The sequence below is a fragment of the Lissotriton helveticus genome, chromosome 5_1 (assembly GCF_964261635.1).
Source record: "Lissotriton helveticus chromosome 5_1, aLisHel1.1, whole genome shotgun sequence".
Classification (NCBI taxonomy): domain Eukaryota; kingdom Metazoa; phylum Chordata; class Amphibia; order Caudata; family Salamandridae; genus Lissotriton; species Lissotriton helveticus.
The window spans coordinates 1,673,429,098-1,673,448,850 of NC_136065.1; the positions used below are offsets into that span (position 1 = coordinate 1,673,429,098).

Consider the following 19,753-nt stretch of genomic DNA (forward strand, 5'->3'; position numbering starts at 1 on the left):
AAAAGAAACCCTTCCGACAGTACCAACGTCGGTTTGGGTCGCAGGGTCGTGGAAGGGGGCAGTCTGCTGGACAACATCAACAGCAGCAGCAGCAGCAGCAGTACAGGCGGCCCTTCCAGAAGCGACAGGGTGGTAGAGGTCGTCAACAGTCCTCTACCGCGACCAAGGGCCCGGCCGGGTCCCGTCCCTGAGCTGTTACTTCCCCCTCGTCCGTTACCCGCTCCGGTGGGGGGAAGCGTTCAATTTTTTCTGGCAGAGTGGAGAAAAATTACTCAGGACAAGTGGGTGCGGAATATTGTTTGCAATGGATACAGTCTACGTTTCACCAGCCCTCCTCCATCGATTCCTCCCGTCAGCTCGCAGTATCAACTGCGCGAGCTTCGGACGGAGGCGGACGTTCTGCTACGGAAAAGGGCGATCGAAGACGCACCTCTGTCTCAAAGAGGAAGAGGTCTGTACTCTCGGTTCTTTCTTGTCCGCAAGAAGGACAGAAACGAGTTCAGGCCCATTCTGGATTTGCGGCAGGCAAACAAGTGGATTCGCAGAGAAAAGTTTCGCATGCTGTCGTTGCATCAGATCTACCCTCAGCTGCAACGAGGAGACTGGATGTGTGCCATAGATCTACAGGACGCATACTTCCACGTACCCATTGCATGCAAACACAGGAAATTTCTGCGCTTTCAAGTCGGCACCAATCACTATCAATACACGGTGCTACCCTTCGGACTGAAGTCTGCACCCAGGACATTCTCAAAATGTATGGCAGTGGTAGCGGCACACCTGAGGAAGAACAAGGTGTTTGTCTACCCGTACCTGGACGATTGGTTGATCAAAGCCTCCTCCTTCTCGGAAGCTCAAGCACACTTCCAGAAGACGTGCGTTCTCTTGAACAAGCTGGGGTTGCACATCAACATGTCCAAGTCGGTCCCGATTCCGGTACAGTGCATCCAGTACTTGGGGGCCTCCATCAATACGCTGTCAGCAAGCGTGTCTCCTTCGGAAGAGCGACGTTTATCACTCGTTCGGAAGGCTCAGGCTCTCATGAAAACTCCGTCTATGACTGTGAGGACGGTGTCTTCTCTACTGGGATCGATGGCCTCTTGCATCTTTCTCACTCCTCACGCACGGCTACAGATGAGACCTCTGCAGGAGTGCTTGGAGGATCAGTGGGACCAGAGGAGAGGTTCTTGGGACGACAGGATACGACTGTCTCTACATGCTCTTCAGTCTATAAAATGGTGGTGCTCGAAGGAGAATGTCCTCAGAGGCGTTCCCTTCCACAAGGACATTCCCACACAGACCATCGTGACGGATGCGTCTCTCCAAGGTTGGGGGGCGCATTCCGGAGACCTGCAAATTCAAGGGACGTGGTCCCCGACGGAGTCCACGTACCACATCAATTTCCTGGAACTGAGAGCTGTTCACTTGGCACTGAAGGCCTTTCATCCGTCCTTTCAGACCAACTCTCTGCTTGTTCAGACGGACAACACGACAACGATGTATTACCTCAACAAGCAGGGGGGCTCGAGATCGCGCACTCTATCGCAGGAGGCGCAGGCGATCTGGCACTGGCTTCTGGCTCGAGGACTGTCGATAACGGCCACCCATCTGCCAGGTGTGCAGAATGTTCAGGCAGACGAACTGAGCAGAATCGTGCAGGAAAACCACGAATGGGTCATAAACGACGAAGTACTAGGAGAAGTCTTCGCAAGGTGGGGAACTCCAGACGTAGATCTGTTTGCCACCGCCGAAAACAGCAAATGCCGAGGCTTCGCCTCCAGGTACTACCAGCCAGGGACGCTGGGGAACGCGTTATGGATCAACTGGTCGAACAGCTTTCTGTACGCTTTTCCACCAATTCCCCTGATTCCGGCGGTTCTCATCAAGCTGTCTCAATCCAGGGCGAGAATGGTTCTGATTGCCCCGGAATGGCCCAGGCAGTGGTGGTTCACGGACCTGCTTCACCGATCTCTCCTTCCTCACATGAAGCTGCCGTGCAGGCCGGACCTTCTCACGAAGTTCGGGGGGCGGATGGTGCACCCCAACCTCTCGTCTTTGAGTTTGGCGGCATGGCTCCTGAAATAGTGCAATATGGCCATCTGAATCTCCCAGAGGATTGTATGGGCATACTGAAGGAGGCTAAGCGACCTTCCACTAGGACTTCCTATGCTTACAAGTGGAAGAGGTTTTGCATCTGGTGCAAGTCTAAGAACTATGACCCTACGTCATGCAAGGAAGATGTCATCCTTCCATATCTGCTTCATCTGGCGCAGTCGGGCCTTAATGTCCATTCCATTAAGGTTCATCTGGCTGCTTTGACTGCCTACAGGAAAGGCCCTTCACAGACTTCCTTTTTCCAGATCCCTGTGATCAAAGATTTTTTGGAAGGCTTGAAGAAAGTGTTCCCTCCTGTCAGGCTTCCTTCGCCTTCATGGGACTTGAATGTGGTGCTGTCCAGATTGATGAAGGAGCCTTTTGAACCCATTCATAAGGCTTCGTTGCAGCACCTGTCCTGGAAGGCGGCGTTCCTCGTGGCCATTACTTCGGCCCGCAGGGTGAGTGAGATTCAGGCATTGTGTTGCCAAGAACCTTATACTGTATTTCATAATGCTAAAGTTGTTATGCGTACTCACCCTAAGTTTCTTCCCAAGGTTGTTTCTGATTTTCATATCAATCAGACTATCACTTTGCCTACGTTCTTTCAGAATCCTTCGTCTCCGGCGGAAAGGTCTTTGCATTCCCTGGATGTGCGGAGGGTGCTGAAGTTTTATCTTGACAAGACTAAAGATATTCGTAGGTCAGACCAATTGTTCATCAATTATGGCTCAGTCAGGACGGGTCTTGCTACCTCTAAACAGTCCATCTCTAGGTGGATTGTGTACTGCATTCAGTTGTGTTACTGCAAAGCTAATAAGACCTTAGGGGGCAAACCTAAGGCTCATTCCACCAGGGGCAAGGCTGCTACGACAGCTATGCTCCGTAATGTTCCCATTGCAGAGATCTGCAAGGCGGCCACTTGGAAGTCGGTCCATACCTTTGCTAAGCATTACTGCCTGGACACTGATGCCAGGGCAGACGCTCAGGTTGGGCAGGCTTCGCTGCGGAATCTGTTCGCACAGTAGTGGCGTTATTTTATTCTCCACCGCCGCTTGGTGTGGGGATGGGCTTGCCATTCTATTCACTAGATTATGACTATACACAGAGATCCCCTACTACAGAAGGAGTAGTTTCTGTCCTGTAACTCCAGTTCTGTAGTAGGGGTATCTCTGTTATAGTCATAAGCGCCCTCCCGCCTCCCCGGTGGAGTGTTGTTCATGATCATAATGCTACAGAGCTAAAGAGCTTCCACTTACCCCGGGGTTCCTGCTTTTTCTTGTGAGGAAGAAGGTTCTTGCCATAATTTACGCGTCGGTCAGTGACGCCTTACAGAGAACCCCCGCCTCAACTTGGGCTCGGACTGCGCTCACACGAACTTTTGCAGTTTCTCTACGCCAATGTTAATTGGAAGTTTTGAGCCCGCTGTGAAGTCTGGAGGAATGGTGACAGGAGTGCGGTCACGGTACCGCACGCAGGGCGGTGTGCACAGTCATGCAGCCCCTGTTGTATGCATCGCCGGATTTCTACAGCGGAGGCGGAAAGAGGGGACCAGAGGAAGAACTTTGTTTGTGTTCTGCGAAGCAGGAGCAATTCCTTTCACCCTGCAATCCACACCCCCGCAAATCCACCACGGGTGTTGATTTTTTTCCCCCGAGCGATACCTCCAAGAATCCGAACACTGGGGATTCTGGGACCAGTAGTTTCCCAAGACTGAAGGGAAACTCACACAGGTGTGCGAACATTAACCAGGGGGCGGAGCAAGCCTATTAACTGCCAGGCTGAGAGGGGTGGGATTGACTAGCAGAGTGCTGTTGGAACTCGTGGGAAGCTTCGGGCGCTGATGACGGCTAACATCCAAGCCAGAAATGCTGCATTCGCCACAACATGCAAAATAAAGAGCTTCCACTTACCCCGGGGTTCCTGCTTTTTCTTGTGAGGAAGAAGGTTCTTGCCATAATTTACGCGTCGGTCAGTGACGCCTTACAGAGAACCCCCGCCTCAACTTGGGCTCGGACTGCGCTGACACGAACTTTTGCAGTTTCTCTACGCCAATGTTAATTGGAAGTTTTGAGCCCGCTGTGAAGTCTGGAGGAATGGTGACAGGAGTGCGGTCACGGTACCGCACGCAGGGCGGTGTGCACAGTCATGCAGCCCCTGTTGTATGCATCGCCGGATTTCTACAGCGGAGGCGGAAAGAGGGGACCAGAGGAAGAACTTTGTTTGTGTTCTGCGAAGCAGGAGCAATTCCTTTCACCCTGCAATCCACACCCCTGCAAATCCACCACGGGTGTTGATTTTTTTCCCCCGAGCGATACCTCCAAGAATCCGAACACTGGGGATTCTGGGACCAGTAGTTTCCCAAGACTGAAGGGAAACTCACACAGGTGTGCGAACATTAACCAGGGGGCGGAGCAAGCCTATTAACTGCCAGGCTGAGAGGGGTGGGATTGACTAGCAGAGTGCTGTTGGAACTCGTGGGAAGCTTCGGGCGCTGATGACGGCTAACATCCAAGCCAGAAATGCTGCATTCGCCACAACATGCAAAATAAAGAGCTTCCACTTACCCCGGGGTTCCTGCTTTTTCTTGTGAGGAAGAAGGTTCTTGCTATATATATATATATATATATATATATATATATATATATATATATATATATATATATATATATATATATATACATATATTCGCCGCTCGTTCCTCCTTATTCCCGGTCCGCCGCAGCACCAGCCCTGCCTTCCGTGCCCTCGAGCATGGCCACAGCCTTGCACGGGAGCCCGCACCCCCCTCTGCAGCCACAGGCGTAGGTCTAGTCTTAACCCCACTAACCGCACCCATACAGGCAGCGATTCTCACTCCCCGGAATCAGCAGGGGCCGCGCAGGGCCCGTAGCAGGACAGGTCTCCGTCACTTCTTGCTTCATTCCATTGTGGCTCCTAATATGACACACAGCAATTTGTGTGCACCTCTCTTTTTCCAGGCAGCGTCGCTCCGCCTCAGCCAGCGTACTTTTTTAAAAACATCTGTTATTCAGCGCCTTGAGACCCACGGGTGATAAGTGCGCTTTACAAATACATGTGTTATGTTCTGTTACTTTTCAGCGGCGTGGGTCGATGGGTAGAGATCGCTCCCCGATCCCTCTACACTCCCCAACATCCGCATCTACATGTACATCACTGTACTCACTGGTGCCCGTCCCGTATAGATCAGCCATTCAGCAGTGTGCGGTTTGATCTTTCCAAGCAGAAACGGCCGCCAACCTTACCTTGCGGGATTGGGTATTTTCACATCCAGATTTTTATCGACGCGCCAGCTCGCAGCAGCTGTCAAATGCCTTAGGGCTGCTTTAGGCTGCTTAAGGTCACACTCCGACCCAGTAATCAAACACGAAGTAGCACAATTCAGTCAGATATTGGTCGGATTATTAATCAGCCAGGCAGAGCTGCACTACAGTACAGCCATCTTGCCGTGCACCTTCTAGCGACTCAAAAAAATTCGGAGTAGTCTTGAAAGTAATAGTGTATAATACAGAATTGCAAAAAGACTAGGTACTCATCAGGGTTCTAGGTTACCAACGTACGTTCTTATGTAATGGAGAGAAGCACAAGCGGTTCCAAACAACATGGTGACCAGCCACATGTATGTTATACCCTTTAAAGATTAGCGAGCAATTTGGCTAGGTGTTAGTGTGGAAAATGACCAAAATTAGGTGTATATATAAGCGGCGTTCATTCATGTTCACCACAGCCACTGTTGAAAGTAAAGTGAGAATCGTGAAACAGTGGCCACGCCATCTTGTCCCTTTTAGGCCCCATCATGCGCGTAAGTGGCAGCCTTTTTGTGTGTCGTGGCCTCTTTGCCCACTGCCAACAGCCTGCGCGTCTCTCCCCCTCACTCCCCGGCCTCGCAAGCATTCCCCCGCACCCCCACAGCCCCCGGTCTCTCCTGCTTGGGCCATAAGCGCACCTCTAACGCAACCCTGTCTCCGAGCCACATCCCGTGCTGAACCCCCTCACTCTTTCATCTCATTCAAAGAACAGGCCCTTTTGATAACCTCTTCCTCCCTGCCCGATTGTCCGGCCTGATCCCAGGCCATCACCTAGCCCAACAGATGCAGTTTATTGCCCCCTACAGTAGGACCTCGCCTCGTATCAAAGGAGCGGGGATTAATCAATGCTTTTGCACCCCGAAGATCCGACTGATCACACACATCCCCGTTCCCAGTGGAATGTCCAGCTGCGCGATAACCACCACATGCTGAGATCGGGGTGGGAACTCTACTGTAGATATGTGTGGGAACGGGCCTGGCCCGGGGATTCCGAGGATGTCTTTTCTGTCTTTCAAAGAAACATTACTGATGTCATAAATGTAATAAAGCCATAAACTTGTGTATAAGAGGCCAGGCCTCAGAGATGCGGTGAGAGCACCTCGAGAAGATACCCTGTTGTCTGATTTGACGTGTTCTGCTCCGTCGGAATAAACTCCTGTTTCCTGCCTTCTGTCTCCAGCGCCTGCCTCTTTGTTTGGTAATCTCGAATGGTATGAGAGGCGGCTAACGCCGGGCAAATACTGAAGGGTTCTTGGTCGAATTCGGCCCTACCTTTTCACAATTGGCGTCCCAAACGTGGGGCCCATCAGCGACAAGTGGATCTAGTGGGAGAGGTCCCAACGACAGAGTGAACGACTGCAACGATCGGGAAGTGCACCTGCCCGATAGACCCTCGTCTGGCAGCCGATCATCCGAACTTCACTGGTTCTGAGCAGACCTCTCTCGAGTGATCTACGGTCCTGACTGGGAACTATCAGGAGTGCCACAGCAATTACGGAGAATAGAGGACGATCAGGCGCTGGAAGCGGAAGATGAGAAACTGTCCATGCGGTCCGGGTAAGGTCGTGTAACACGACAAATTGCGAATTGATTGTTTGATTGTTTGAAAATACTAGTATTACTCATTTGATTGTTTCTGAGAGATTCTCTATCTGCAAACAAGCACAGAGTCGCCATACTCTGTTTAGTCTTTGCAGATAGTGAAGGGTAGGTAACGCAGGCCTTTGCCCCCATTGTAATCCATCGTGCCTGCTTCCCTCTCCATTTGATTGTTATCCAAGCATTTACTGTTTTGGAATTGGTTCTCTTTGGATCATTCTCTATTTGCAAACAAGCACAGAGTCGCAATACTCCGTTTAGTCTTTGCAGATAGTGAAGGATAGGTAACGCAGGCTTTTGCCCCCATTGTAATCCGTTGTGCCTATTTTTATCCCTCATTTGATTGATTGTTTATCCGAACATTGATCGTTCGGAATTGGTTCTCTTTGGATCATTCTCTATTTGCAAACAAGCACAGGGTCGCAATACTCTGTTTAGTCTTTGCAGATAGTGAAGGATAGGTAACGCAGGCTTTTGCCCCCATTGTAATCCGTCGTGCCTATTTTTATCCCTCATTTGATTGATTGTTTGTCCGAACATTGACTGTTTGGAATTGGTTCTCTCTTTGGGTATTCCCTATTTGCGAATACTGTAGAATAGAAATATTCTGCCTAGTCTCCGCAAAGTAGTGAAGGATAGGTAGTGCAGACTTTTGTCCCCATTGTAACCCGTCATGCCTATCTTCTCCCCATTGTTCAGTAGTTGGTTCAGCCCGGACCGTTTATTAGAGGTAGATCATCCAGCTCCACCGGAGGACACCCCTAATAACAAGCATTTGCAATGCAATAGGTCTCGCATTAGGAAAGTTTGAGCTATTGGTATTGTAAATGGCAAAGTTTTTATTTATGTTTTTTTTTTTTTAAATAGCTAAATTAATAGCTTCGTCATTTACAATGCCAATAGTTATAACTTTCGCAAATGTGATACCTATAGCATTTGTAATGCAATATGTTTTGTATTTACAAACCGCGAGAGGACAAAAAAAAGCTCCGGACCACCGCCTCCTCCCAGGCCTTCAAAAGGGACCTCAAAGTTCTCCTCCTCCAGAGACACCTCCAAAAGTAATTCACGTCCTCTTGCTATTTGTGAGGAAGACTTCCCACTACTGATAATTTCTACTTTCCATGACCATGGAAGTGCCTTCCCAGTGTATGCCTGTGATTGGAGGGTCTGCCTTTTTGCAGTATTTTCCATGTACTGGTGTTCGGTGCCCTTTTGTAACATGCACACACCACTCTGCCCTTGCAACACACGGCTGCTACCTCTCACATGTCTTTGCCTTTGATACTTGCACAAGTGCCACCTTGCCCATGTAACGCTTGTTCCTGAGCCTAAGTGTCTAGCACTTATTGCAGGACTATACCTCTAATTATACTCTGTTTTCTCTTATAACTGCACACTTGTCACTTTCATTTCCTCTTGTGCACTTTTGACTACCTCATGTATTTTGGTTGCTCACAATTTTTACTCAAGTATTTTGTTTGCTCACGATTGTCACTATTACCTTTACTACCCATGTATTCTGGTTGCTCACAATTTTTACTTAAGTATTTTGTTTGCTCACGATTGTCACTATTACGTTTACTACCTCATGTATTTTTGGTTGCTCATAGTTTTTACTACCTCATGTATTTTGTTTGCTCACAATTGTCACTATTACCTTATGTAAGTAACGTATGTTTTTGCAACCTGTTTTTTTGTAATGTTCTCATTATGTTTCATTTCTGTTCCTAATGTGAAGCGCTCTGACGCCTTCGGGTAAAGTCCGCGCTATATAAAAATGCATAAATACATAAATAAATAAATACCGCCTTCGGGTAAAGTCCGCGCTATATAAAAATGCATAAATAAATAAATTCCGCCTTCGGGTAAAGTCCGCGCTATATAAAAATGCATAAATAAATAAATAAATAAATACCGCAAATCAAACATCCTCGTCACTCTGCCGGCCTGCGACCAGGAAGTCAGGCAGGCCGGCGCGACAACCGGAAACATTAAGTAGGAGGGCGGGAGCCTACCCCGCCTCCCACGGAAGAGCCGCGATTGTTTTTGGAGCACCGGAGCAGGCAGGAGCCTACCCTGCGCCCCGGTGCCTAAGGAGGGAAGAAGAGTCCTGCTGCCGGGCCCTGCCGCTGAGGAGAGCCGCCGCACGAAGGAAGCCGGTGAGTGGGTTGCTGGGGGTGGGGGGAGCATGTGTGTGCGCGCGCGGGTGGGGGGGCGGGCTGTGTATGTGTGTGTGCGTGCGTGCGTGTGTGTGTGTATGTGTCTTGGAGTGCGTGTGTGTGACTGTGGGGGAGGGGGTGTGTGTGTGAGCGAGTGTCTGTTTGCGCGCGCATGTGTACGGCGCGGGACGCAACGTGCGCGTTCGCTCACACGAATCCAGCAAAGAAAACTCGTACACCCTCTTGTCCTCCTTCCCCCCAGACTGATCGCTATACGTCTCCAGCTGGACACATGCATCCGCTTGCGGATGCATTGCCAGCGAGACCCAAAAAGGACATATATATAAAAATACGGATTAGCCGTTGTATCGTGCTAGCAAACTATAACATAAAAATCGTTAGGGAAAACAAAAGGAATCGAACAAAATCAGTAGGCCACTGATGGGATCTTTTTGACCCCGCTAAAATAGAAACATTAGGAACAACCCCTCATGAGAAAAATGAAACTAGTGAGAAGAACCGAGCTCGACGCCATGATGGCCGCAAGACAGCTCGGATCCATCGCCCACCCCGCCCAAATAACGACAAACCCTATGCAAATATTATAAATATATACAACACTCCAGCAAAGTAACATGTTAAAACTTTTTATTAAACAACTATATACATGGCAGCCGGCTGCAACAATAAACCCAACGCATCCGCCGTCTGCTTAACGCTGTTCCTGTCCCGCCTTCAATGTTGGGCTACTTTAGGCTGCCCTTTAGTTGGTTTTGGGCTATAGAAAAGCCTACAAATGCCATCAGCCGGCGAGGTAGCGTCGGTGGCGGCCCGTTGTGCGAATAGGCCGGAGGCAACCCAACGCGCCAAGACCCGTCCACGGATCATCCAGAGGTGATGTCCAGCAAGGTGTGTGCGGGGATGCCTTGCTGATGGCTCCCCCCTTTGTTGCCTGGTCCAGCCATCTTGTATATCTACGCCAGGAGATGGCGTGGGGTGCCCGCAGAGAGGCGGCGCGGACGGCCCCCTCTCCCTCGCCCCCCCCCAGGTGGAGGCTCCTCTCCCGCACTAAGACTGCCATTAGCGTTCCACTCAACGAGCCCCCGCGGTTGACTGGCCGGGGGACCCGCTCCGGTGGCTGTGGTGAAGAGCAGCTGCTGGGGGGGGCTCTCAAGATGGCGGCCGACACCCCGGATTTGGTCCTGGTCCATTAGGATGGCTCTGGGCTACCTTGGAACTCGGATGCTTGCCTGCTCGGGCATGAGTCCCACTCTTGAAGACGTCCTCTCACTTTTAAAGATTCTACGAGAGTCGTTGGCCCTCGACTCCCGCGGGCTTCCGGTGGGGGCAACCGCCACTGTTGCTCGACTATCCCCCATGGATATGCCGCTGCCCCGGGCGATCGCCGCCTTATCCACATCTGGTGCAGAAGGAAAGACTGATTCAACGTATCTGTGGAGGGATACGCCTGCTGTCCCGCTCTCCGGAGTGGCCACAACGTTGTCGCGAGATGGTGGTGCTCTCATGCTGACACCGGCCTTTGTCCGAATTACTAAGAGACACTGTAGACTGCCAACTCGATCAGCTCCGGTGGGACCTCGGCATGACCAGGTAGGGAAGATTTCGCCTTCCTCGCCTTTAAGTCGCGGTTTATGCCGCCTGTCCTTTCTGCTGGCATTTATGGAATTTTTTGAACTACCGAAAGGGATTCTGGTCCAGCCGCTAGTTATTGGAGGCATTTGAACTATACTCTGGACCCGCCTGGCCTCGACCAAAATGGCGCCAGTATGGGCGGGACTTGCAACTCCTTATGACGATTCTAGTTACTGAGCCTTGATGTTATGGGGGATGTATGCGGTCTTTGTGCACATGGCAGGTGGGGAAGTGTACTGACTGGGCATGCGGACAACCCTATTGATGTCGGGTTTTTACTATTGAATATTGTATTATTTAAGCTCCGAAGTAAATGTTACTCATGATACTCGCCCATGGTATGCGTATGAACGATTTTATTGTAACTGATCCTGTTTTACTTTCAATTATAAAATCAACCTTCACCGATCCTGCAACCGTTTGTCGCGTTTAGTTTTTTCCAATTAAATGGCTCGCTCGTTACGTACTCCTATACTACAGTGTAATCTCTCCTTACCTCATGCGTTTCCCGTCTGCCCCGTGGCCGGCCTGTATGGTTGGAGGCCCGTATTTGAATGCTGACATTTTTACAATCAAGGTTTCAAAAGAAAAATATATGGAACTAGCATCGTAACAGTCATTTAGATTGATAGGGTTTTTTTTTTTTTTTTAAATACCATGCTGTGCGAACAGGAACGACCCTATACCACCATAAACCTTTTCTTTTCCTCGAATGAAAACATGAATCCGTCACCCCCCACCTTATACTGAATACCCATGGCCTTTGACCCTCTCCTACACGCGGTCTGTACTACCGACCTCGGGCGATCTATGTAATAAACAGACTACCATTGGTTATCTTTGCCGCACTACCACTTCCTCTGGGCTTCAATGCCGAGACATAAGGGACTGCATCCCAGAGAAACAAGTCAAGTACGTGGTAGGTAAAAACATTTTCGTGTTTATGCGCGCTGATGTGCTTTGAACGCTGCACCCCCCCCCCTTTTACTTTTTGCAGGTTACATCGGAATTTCAGCTGAAGTATGGAGAAGACCTAAAACCGCACCGTGCTCCACGCGAGGAAAATAGGCTAGCTCTGTGAGACGGTACATTATATGTAGGAGCTATCTCTGGGAGCATGAAAAATTGTATGGTGTGAATGTGCGCATGGTCCCTGATTTGTACGGTATGAATGCGTATGTGTGGCGCACGTCTGGGTCAACAAAAGAATGCTTTTTGTGTATGATTGAGGCGTTGATCGAACGGCTAATGGGATAGAAAAATTAAGCCCGAACATGGTACCTGCATGTGAAAGACGAAAAAAAAAAATATAGCACTTTCCTTACTTAGGAACGACTCTCTCTGGAGCTAGCGAATGGGAGAGTGGCCTACACCAGAAACTTGAAGGCTTATTTCAGTACAACGAACCCAACCCCAACCGATATCCCAAATGTACACCCAAATTAACGCGCACCAATGAGTCAATTTATGTGCTGACTAAATAAGAAAAGCTAAGAGCACCCCGGGTTGGGGTTCATCCAGAATCCCCCTCAGCCCAGATATTAGGAATATTGTTATTTTTTTAGATTTACCCCTTCTTCTTCCACCCTCATAGAAAAGTCAGAATTGTACCATCGCACGCCCGACTGACACCCCTCCTTTACCTCAGCTTGGATCATCATTTGCTAGATGTTGGAAGACCCCACCGTGAGTATAAGCACGACTGGACTAGTGTCCGACCAATTACAAAGGGAGTAAGTATTTTTGAAGCGAGGTTACCAACAAAAATTGTCTGCTATTAGGAAGGAAGGAGAACAAAGAGCTCGACCCCCAAAATGAATTAAAAAGAATACTGAGAACACGCAACATGCATGACAAAGTCCTTTTGCCCAAAATAGCTCTGTGTTCTGTCTTAGGTTTCCGTACTTGATGTATGTACTGTCGCACCCTGTCTGGTATTTGTGTGTACGTAAATTATGAATTTATGTTTTCCCTCAGCTTGTGTTTTATACGTGAAACCGACCCGTACTGTTCTATATGTGTGTGCACTGAATAACCTATTATTATACACGTTTCTCTCTCTCTCTCTCTTTATGTTGTACGTGTACTAATAACCTATTTGGTGCACACGACGCTCTCTCCCTCTGAGGGCTCCCTTGCTCCCTTTTGAATAAATGACGACCCTGTACCTCACCGGCACAGGTATAATTGGCTTTAGACACGACAGTGTTTGAACAAATTGACAGAAACAAAACAATCGTATTTTGCCATATTACTACCTCTCCTTTCTGTAAAATGATGGAACTTAATTGGCTGAGAAAGAAAGGACAGGTAAGACGACTAATGTCCCCTAATCTGACCCTTAAAAGGGGAACTATATGTCAGTGGCTTTTGTTTTAGTGCTTTAGTAACACCACCCTCATCATTTGGATTACCACCGCCCATTGCACTTAAGTAGAATGTCCGAAACGTCCCCGTTTTTCCAGAATGGTCCCAGTTCTGTAACCAGCCGTCCCACAAAATATCAAAGACTGTAGCTGATGACCTTGTTTTTAAAGATAAATGGTCCAAAAACTGATAAAAGTTAGCCGTTGCTGTCAGAAAAGAAAAAAAATGCTTAACGTATGTCCTTCCCTGGAAAAGGTAGCTGTAAGCCCATGATAATAAGCACTCCACACTTTTTATGAATTAGCAGACCTTGAAGAAAGGTATAGCTCAACAGGATTTGTTTTAGAAAAACACAAGTCTCTACTGGAGGAGCCGGTTTGAATTCGATGAACCATGTAATTGTTGGATATCAGACTTCTTGCCACGCTTTCGAATATGACAGGAATAAAACCCAGACAGGCATGATGTTTGAAAATAGAAAGATACTTGCAGACCTGCACCACAGCCGCCATGATGCATGAGTTAACAGCATACACCGATGTAGGGGTTACTAAGCATCCACCCTATCGTGGCCAATAAACGTTTCCCCAACTACTTGGGGTTGGGAGAGAAATTAAAGTGTGTAAACCTCTTCCCCTGCCAGTTCTTTTGACTTGTTTTTTTGTACTCATTTAAAGATAACGTGCGGTCGTCGGAGGAGAGGGGCCGGATGTGACGCACAGCCTGGCTGCAGATCGGGGAATATCTATGACCTCGACCAAGGTGGAGCCACAGAGCAAAGAGTTGCGGGACAAGGCACCATTCTCAACGTGGAAAGTGAAGGAAAGAAGGGCTGTCCAGAAGCCCCTGCATGTTGATGAGCTCGTGCCGAAGGTCCCAGCCCATTGTGTCCGATTGATGGGCCCACTTGCTTGAAATTTCTGCCCTCCTTTGTCCGTTTCAGACCCGATCCCACTCCACCCTCTTTTCCCTCGGCCTCCCGAAGCACGCCCCCATCACCCCCTTTTTTCATATGGAGTTTTTTTGAACGTGACTTAAAGAAGAGACACAGCACAAAAGATAGAATAGGGTTTGTCCCGAAAGAAGAACGGAATACGGGTACCCCGACTAAAGTACCTATGGTAGATTAGTTAGGTAACAGGACAAACAGGACTGTGGTCCGAGAGCATAGAGTGGCCACACGCTGCAACGCGAAATCTGAAACTGAGCTGGACGCATAGCTCCACCGTCGGTGCTCAACAGTGCCAACGTAAGAAGAAAAACAATGAGAGCCTACAAGTGATGGCTCGCTGTAATAAGACACTGGAAAGACTAACCCTTTTTTGAACATTGCCACCCCTTGACTGTCCCTTGTATCAAGTTGAATTTCTCTCCCAACCGCTTTGTATTGATTACCACCCAATTGAGCTTTCGAAACCTTACATCGGTCACTTCCAACTATACATGGATAACTAAGAAGGCGTTAACTCTGTATCTTGATGATTGTAGAACACCAGTTATGCACATGAACATGCTGTCTAGTTTTGACCCCCATGGAGTCCAGACCTCAAGTGATAATAGCCCTTATCCTGCCAGAACATTTTTGTATGACACCATGTTTGTATTCGAACGAATCTCCTACATCGTCTAATGTAATGTCCCCGCCCCCAAGGTCTAACGTATGACGCAGCTAATGTAATTTTGTATGCACTGTCTCCCCACCCATCACATTGACTACATATGGTTATGTACGATTCTGTCTGCATTGATAGCAGAATTATTTTCATCTGCCTGTAATGCATATGGGCTACCAAAGCGAATTGTATAACTAATGTCAGCTTGTACATCCTCTTCTATGACATGAACAGGAATGAACTAACTTATGATAAAAACTGGGGACTGTGGAAAATGACCAAAATTAGGTATATATAAGCGGCGTTCATTCATGTTCACCACAGCCACTGTTGAAAGTAAAGTGAGAATCGTGAAACAGTGGCCACGCCATCTTGTCCCTTTTAGGCCCCTTCATGCGCGTAAGTGGCAGCCATTTTGTGTGTCGTGGCCTCTTTGCCCACTGCCATCAGCCTGCGCGTCTCTCCCCCTCACTCCCCGGCCTCGCAAGAATTCCCCCGCGCCCCTACAGCCCCCGGTCTCTCCTGCTTGGGCCATAAGCGCACCTCTAACGCAACCCTGTCTCCGAGCCACATCCCGTGCTGAACCCCCTCACTCTTTCATCTCATTCAAAGAACAGGCCCTTTTGATAACCTCTTCCTCCCTGCCCGATTGTCCGGCCTGATCCCAGGCCATCACCTAGCCCAACAGATGCAGTTTATTGCCCCCTACAGTAGGACCTCGCCTCGCATCAAAGGAGCGGGGATTAATCAATGCTTTCGCACCCCGAAGATCCGACTGATCACACACATCCCCGTTCCCAGCGGAATGTCCAGCTGCGCGATAACCACCACATGCTGAGATCGGGGTGGGAACTCTACTGTAGATATGTGTGGGAACGGGCCTGGCCCGGGGATTCCGAGGATGTCTTTTCTGTCCTTCATAGAAACATTACTGATGTCATAAATGTAATAAAGCCATAAACTTGTGTATAAGAGGCCAGGCCTCAGAGATGCGGTGAGAGCACCTCGAGAAGATACCCTGTTGTCTGATTTGACGTGTTCTGCTCCGTCGGAATAAACTCCTGTTTCCTGCCTTCTGTCTCCAGCGCCTGCCTCTTTGTTTGGTAATCTCGAATGGTATGAGAGGCGGCTAACGCCGGGCAAATACTGAAGGGTTCTTGGTCGAATTCGGCCCTACCTTTTCACATTAGGTTACCAGATGGCTGATCTACTCCAGTGCTACTGGCCTTTCCTCAAACTTCCTAATCTTCCTACTTACCCCATATAAATGTATATGCCAAACATGAACATGATTTCTGCAGGTGTGCAGCTGTACGTCAGGGTGTAGGATGGACGGGAGATACATTATCATTAAACTAGTAATATCTGCCGCTATCAGCTAAAGGTGGAGGTACCAACCACACCTCTAACAGATAAGAAAGACTGACCTGGATGGATGATCCTGCGGGGCAGCTAAGCCATGGCGCCCCAGCCACTTTCACTTGATACTCCTCTTGTGCAACGCAACGGTGAAGGTAACAGCTTCCATGGACCATCTCACTTGCAGAACGGGGAGCCTGAGGAAATGCACACAAAATTTAACATTGACGCATGTGTACTTCTGCAAAGAAAGTCTTTGGTTTAGAAAGGATACCTCTGGTGAGAAAGGGACATGGCAGAGTGTACATTCTTCCTCTTGTTGCACAAGGTAGGTAGTATATTTTAGCTTTAGAGTAAAAGTACTAGATCCGGTTGTCAAATGAGTGTTTGGTACATACCTCCAATGGTGGCACTTCTTTGGTGAGCGTGGAGAAAAAGCAGCGGCTGTTGGCATGGTGGATTTCCCCGAAATTGTTTTTGGAGTCCATCTGCACCTGGTTGCCTTCTAACCAGCACTCACTCTGCTTGTACAAGGGGGGCATTGAGTAAGAGATAATTGGAAGAAGAGGTTACTGATGTCCTTCACTGGTGGATGGAGCATATGACTAGGGAATTCAGGCACACTTTTGAGAGAAGTAACGCACAGCATAGGGGTAGAGGGCATGTCTCTTTTCAGGTACACTGATGAACATTATGTAGAAATGGCAAAGGAGAACATGCCTAGGCAAGACAAGGACATCATGGGAAATCATGTAAGTCACATAGAAAGGATCAATTCAAGGTTGAGCACACCCAAGGGTACAGCCTAGAAACGTGACTCATGGATTTCCTTGAGATAGAGGCATTTTCAGGGGGTTTCTGCACATTTCTGGACCACAAGAACAGAAAAGAGAGGGAGCAAAATATGTGAAAGTCATTCGGACATACTGAGGGACATTACAAATAAAAGAAGTGAGAGGAAGGGGTCACAAGCTGTCAAGCACATTTATGCGAAGCATCACTGTGGACAGGAAGAGGTCAAGTCCAGTGCAACAAGCATACTGGGGGTGTTTTAAAAATGGGGAGATGATCTGTTTGGAACACTAAAACACACAGTCTCCTCACATCAGCACTCTCTTCTTTTGGGGCAGGACCGAGGCTGTATGGTACATAGCTAGTTCCTTTTTGAGGTGGCATGGTGGGCAAAATAACCATGTCCTGGATTGTGTCCCAGAGTAATTACCAGTGGTTGAGATTAATTCAAGCATTCCATCCATCACTTATTTTTTTTCCTGTTACATCATCAGCATGCTTTTTGCCCTTCTGGCAGTCGGATCACACTAGCAATCTTAATACATCATCAGCCTGATAATATCAGCACTTTTGCCCCCACTGGTAGTCTCATTACATCAACTCTCTATAAACATATTGCCAATCTTATCACATGGCAGTCTGATCACATCTTACCCCATTAGTGATTGGTTTGTACATCCTACAGCCATCGAGGAAGGGATCTGTGCTACAGCGCCCCTTGTGGAGGTGCATATAATGGCAGCCAGAGCCACTAAAGAGAAAGAGAATAGCAAAGGTAGATAAATGGATGACAAGGAGAGAAACACCAAACTATGCTCCTTTTTTGGTACTAGTGCTCCTCAACAACCTTCGTTCTACTAGGCTCCTCCAAACTCCCTCCTTCCTCCCACTGTCTAGACTCTACTTTTTCAAAATCTCTGCTCCCCCTAAATCTCCCATATATTCCTGACAAACCTTCCCTCTGCTTTTCCAGAACCTACCCTACTTCTCATTGTCTCGCCACCTTCACAGTGTCCCCTCTGCTCCGGAATATTCTCATCTCCCTTAGCAACATCTCACTACCTCCTCTCTGCTCATCTACAATTCCCACCCATCGCCTTTCCACAATATTTCATTTGCTCTTTAATATCCTTGCCTCTTCGGCAACCTCCGCCATATCTTCAACTGTGTTCCCGACTGCTCATCTTCATCTACTACTTTTCCTTACAACCTTCCCATTGCTCTTCCTTAACCTGTGCTTTGCCCAGCCACAGTTTATATTCTCTCTCCCTCTCTCTCTCTCCCTCTCTCCCTCTCTCTCTCTCCCTCTCCCCCTCTCCCTCTCCCCCTCCCCCTCCTCTTCCCTTCTCTTCCCACACTCACCTCCCGGTGCAGAAGTACTTTGACGCATTCTTCCCACAGGTGGCCGTGAGTCCGAAATCAGCTCCCGCCCCTGAAGAGACACCAAGACCTGTTTTTGTAAATGTCTTTTTATTAAGCACATTCCTGTCCTCTGCTTCAGCCCTTTTCTCCTTCAACTGGTCTGCATTTTCACATCCTGCCAGACTCCACCTCCTCTCTACTCTTCACAATGCTACTTCAGCTCCCCGCCCAGTAACCCCTTCTGCTTATCCACATTGTACCCTTCTCTGCACCCCTTTTCCTTCCACATCCCTTCTTCTGCTCAGCCGCAAGCTGCCCTCCTTCAGCCCCCTCTGTTTATCCCTCTCCTGCTCCTCCACCTTGTATTCTCCACCACAGTCCCTCTCCTGCTCCTCCACCTTGTATTCACCACCACAGCCCCTCTCCTGCTCCTCCACACTGTATGCGCTCCTGCATATTCACACTGTCTCATCTGCTCCTCAGCACCCGTCTCCTTCCACCCCAGACCTTTGCAGGTTATAAACAATGATTCCAGCACTTGTCTTGTTTCTACACTGAGTCCCATCGGCTCACCAAGCACTCTTCACCTTTTGTTATGTTATGTTAGGCTGTACTTATAAAGCGCACTGTCACCGTAGGTTTCCTGGCGCTGAAAGAAGATGATAGTGGGTGATGGTAGAAGGCTAGATGGAGTTCGAGAAGAGCCAGGTTTTTAAGCTCTTCCTGAAACTCAGTAGGGTATCGGAGGTCTTGATTCCTAGGGGGATGGAGTTCCACAGTATGGGTGCCAGATAGCTGAATCTGCGGCCACCCAGTTTCTTAAGTTTGACCACCGGGGTGGTTAGGAGATGAAGATGGGCTGAACGAAGATTACGGGCTGGACAATGCGAGGTGATAAGAGATTTCAAAAAGGCCGGGCACTTGCACTGCCGGGCCTTGTAGATTAGGCAGCCGATCTTAAAATCGGCTCTGTGTTCAATAGGCAGCCAGTGTAATTTGGACAAAAGGGGCCTTGCTGACTGCCATTTTGGAACTTTATAAATAAGCCTTCAGCCTGGTTCTGCACCATCTTGAGACGATGAAGCAGGGACTTGGGTAGGCCCCAGTGAAGGGAGTTTTGAAAAGTCAAGACGGGAAATGACAAGGGAGATATGGGGGGCGTACCTAGGTCCATTGGCCAGAACTGTGGGCCCCAGTGAGCCGCACTGATACCAGGCAAGATGAGCTCAGTTTTCTCCGGATTTAATTTGAGCTGGTTAGATACCATCCATTGTTGGATGTGGAGCATCACTGCCTGAAAATCAGATGCGGCGTCAGGGGTGTCCAAGGGGAAGATGATCTGCATATCATCTGCGTAATTAAGGACGGTGCACTTCCAGTTTCTCAATGAGAGGATTAGCGGCCGGAGGTATAAATTAAACAG

General features: G+C 48.7%; 1 protein-coding gene across 1 annotated transcript in view; it reads right to left on the bottom strand.

Moving 5' to 3' along the window:
* Positions 1 to 19,753, bottom strand: part of CIROP (ciliated left-right organizer metallopeptidase) — a 451,682-nt gene that overhangs the window by 95,160 nt on the left and 336,769 nt on the right. The window contains 4 exon segments of the mRNA XM_078640610.1: positions 16,245 to 16,373; positions 16,575 to 16,697; positions 17,623 to 17,719; positions 18,331 to 18,400. Coding sequence (XP_078496736.1) covers positions 16,245 to 16,373; positions 16,575 to 16,697; positions 17,623 to 17,719; positions 18,331 to 18,400 — 419 coding nt within the window.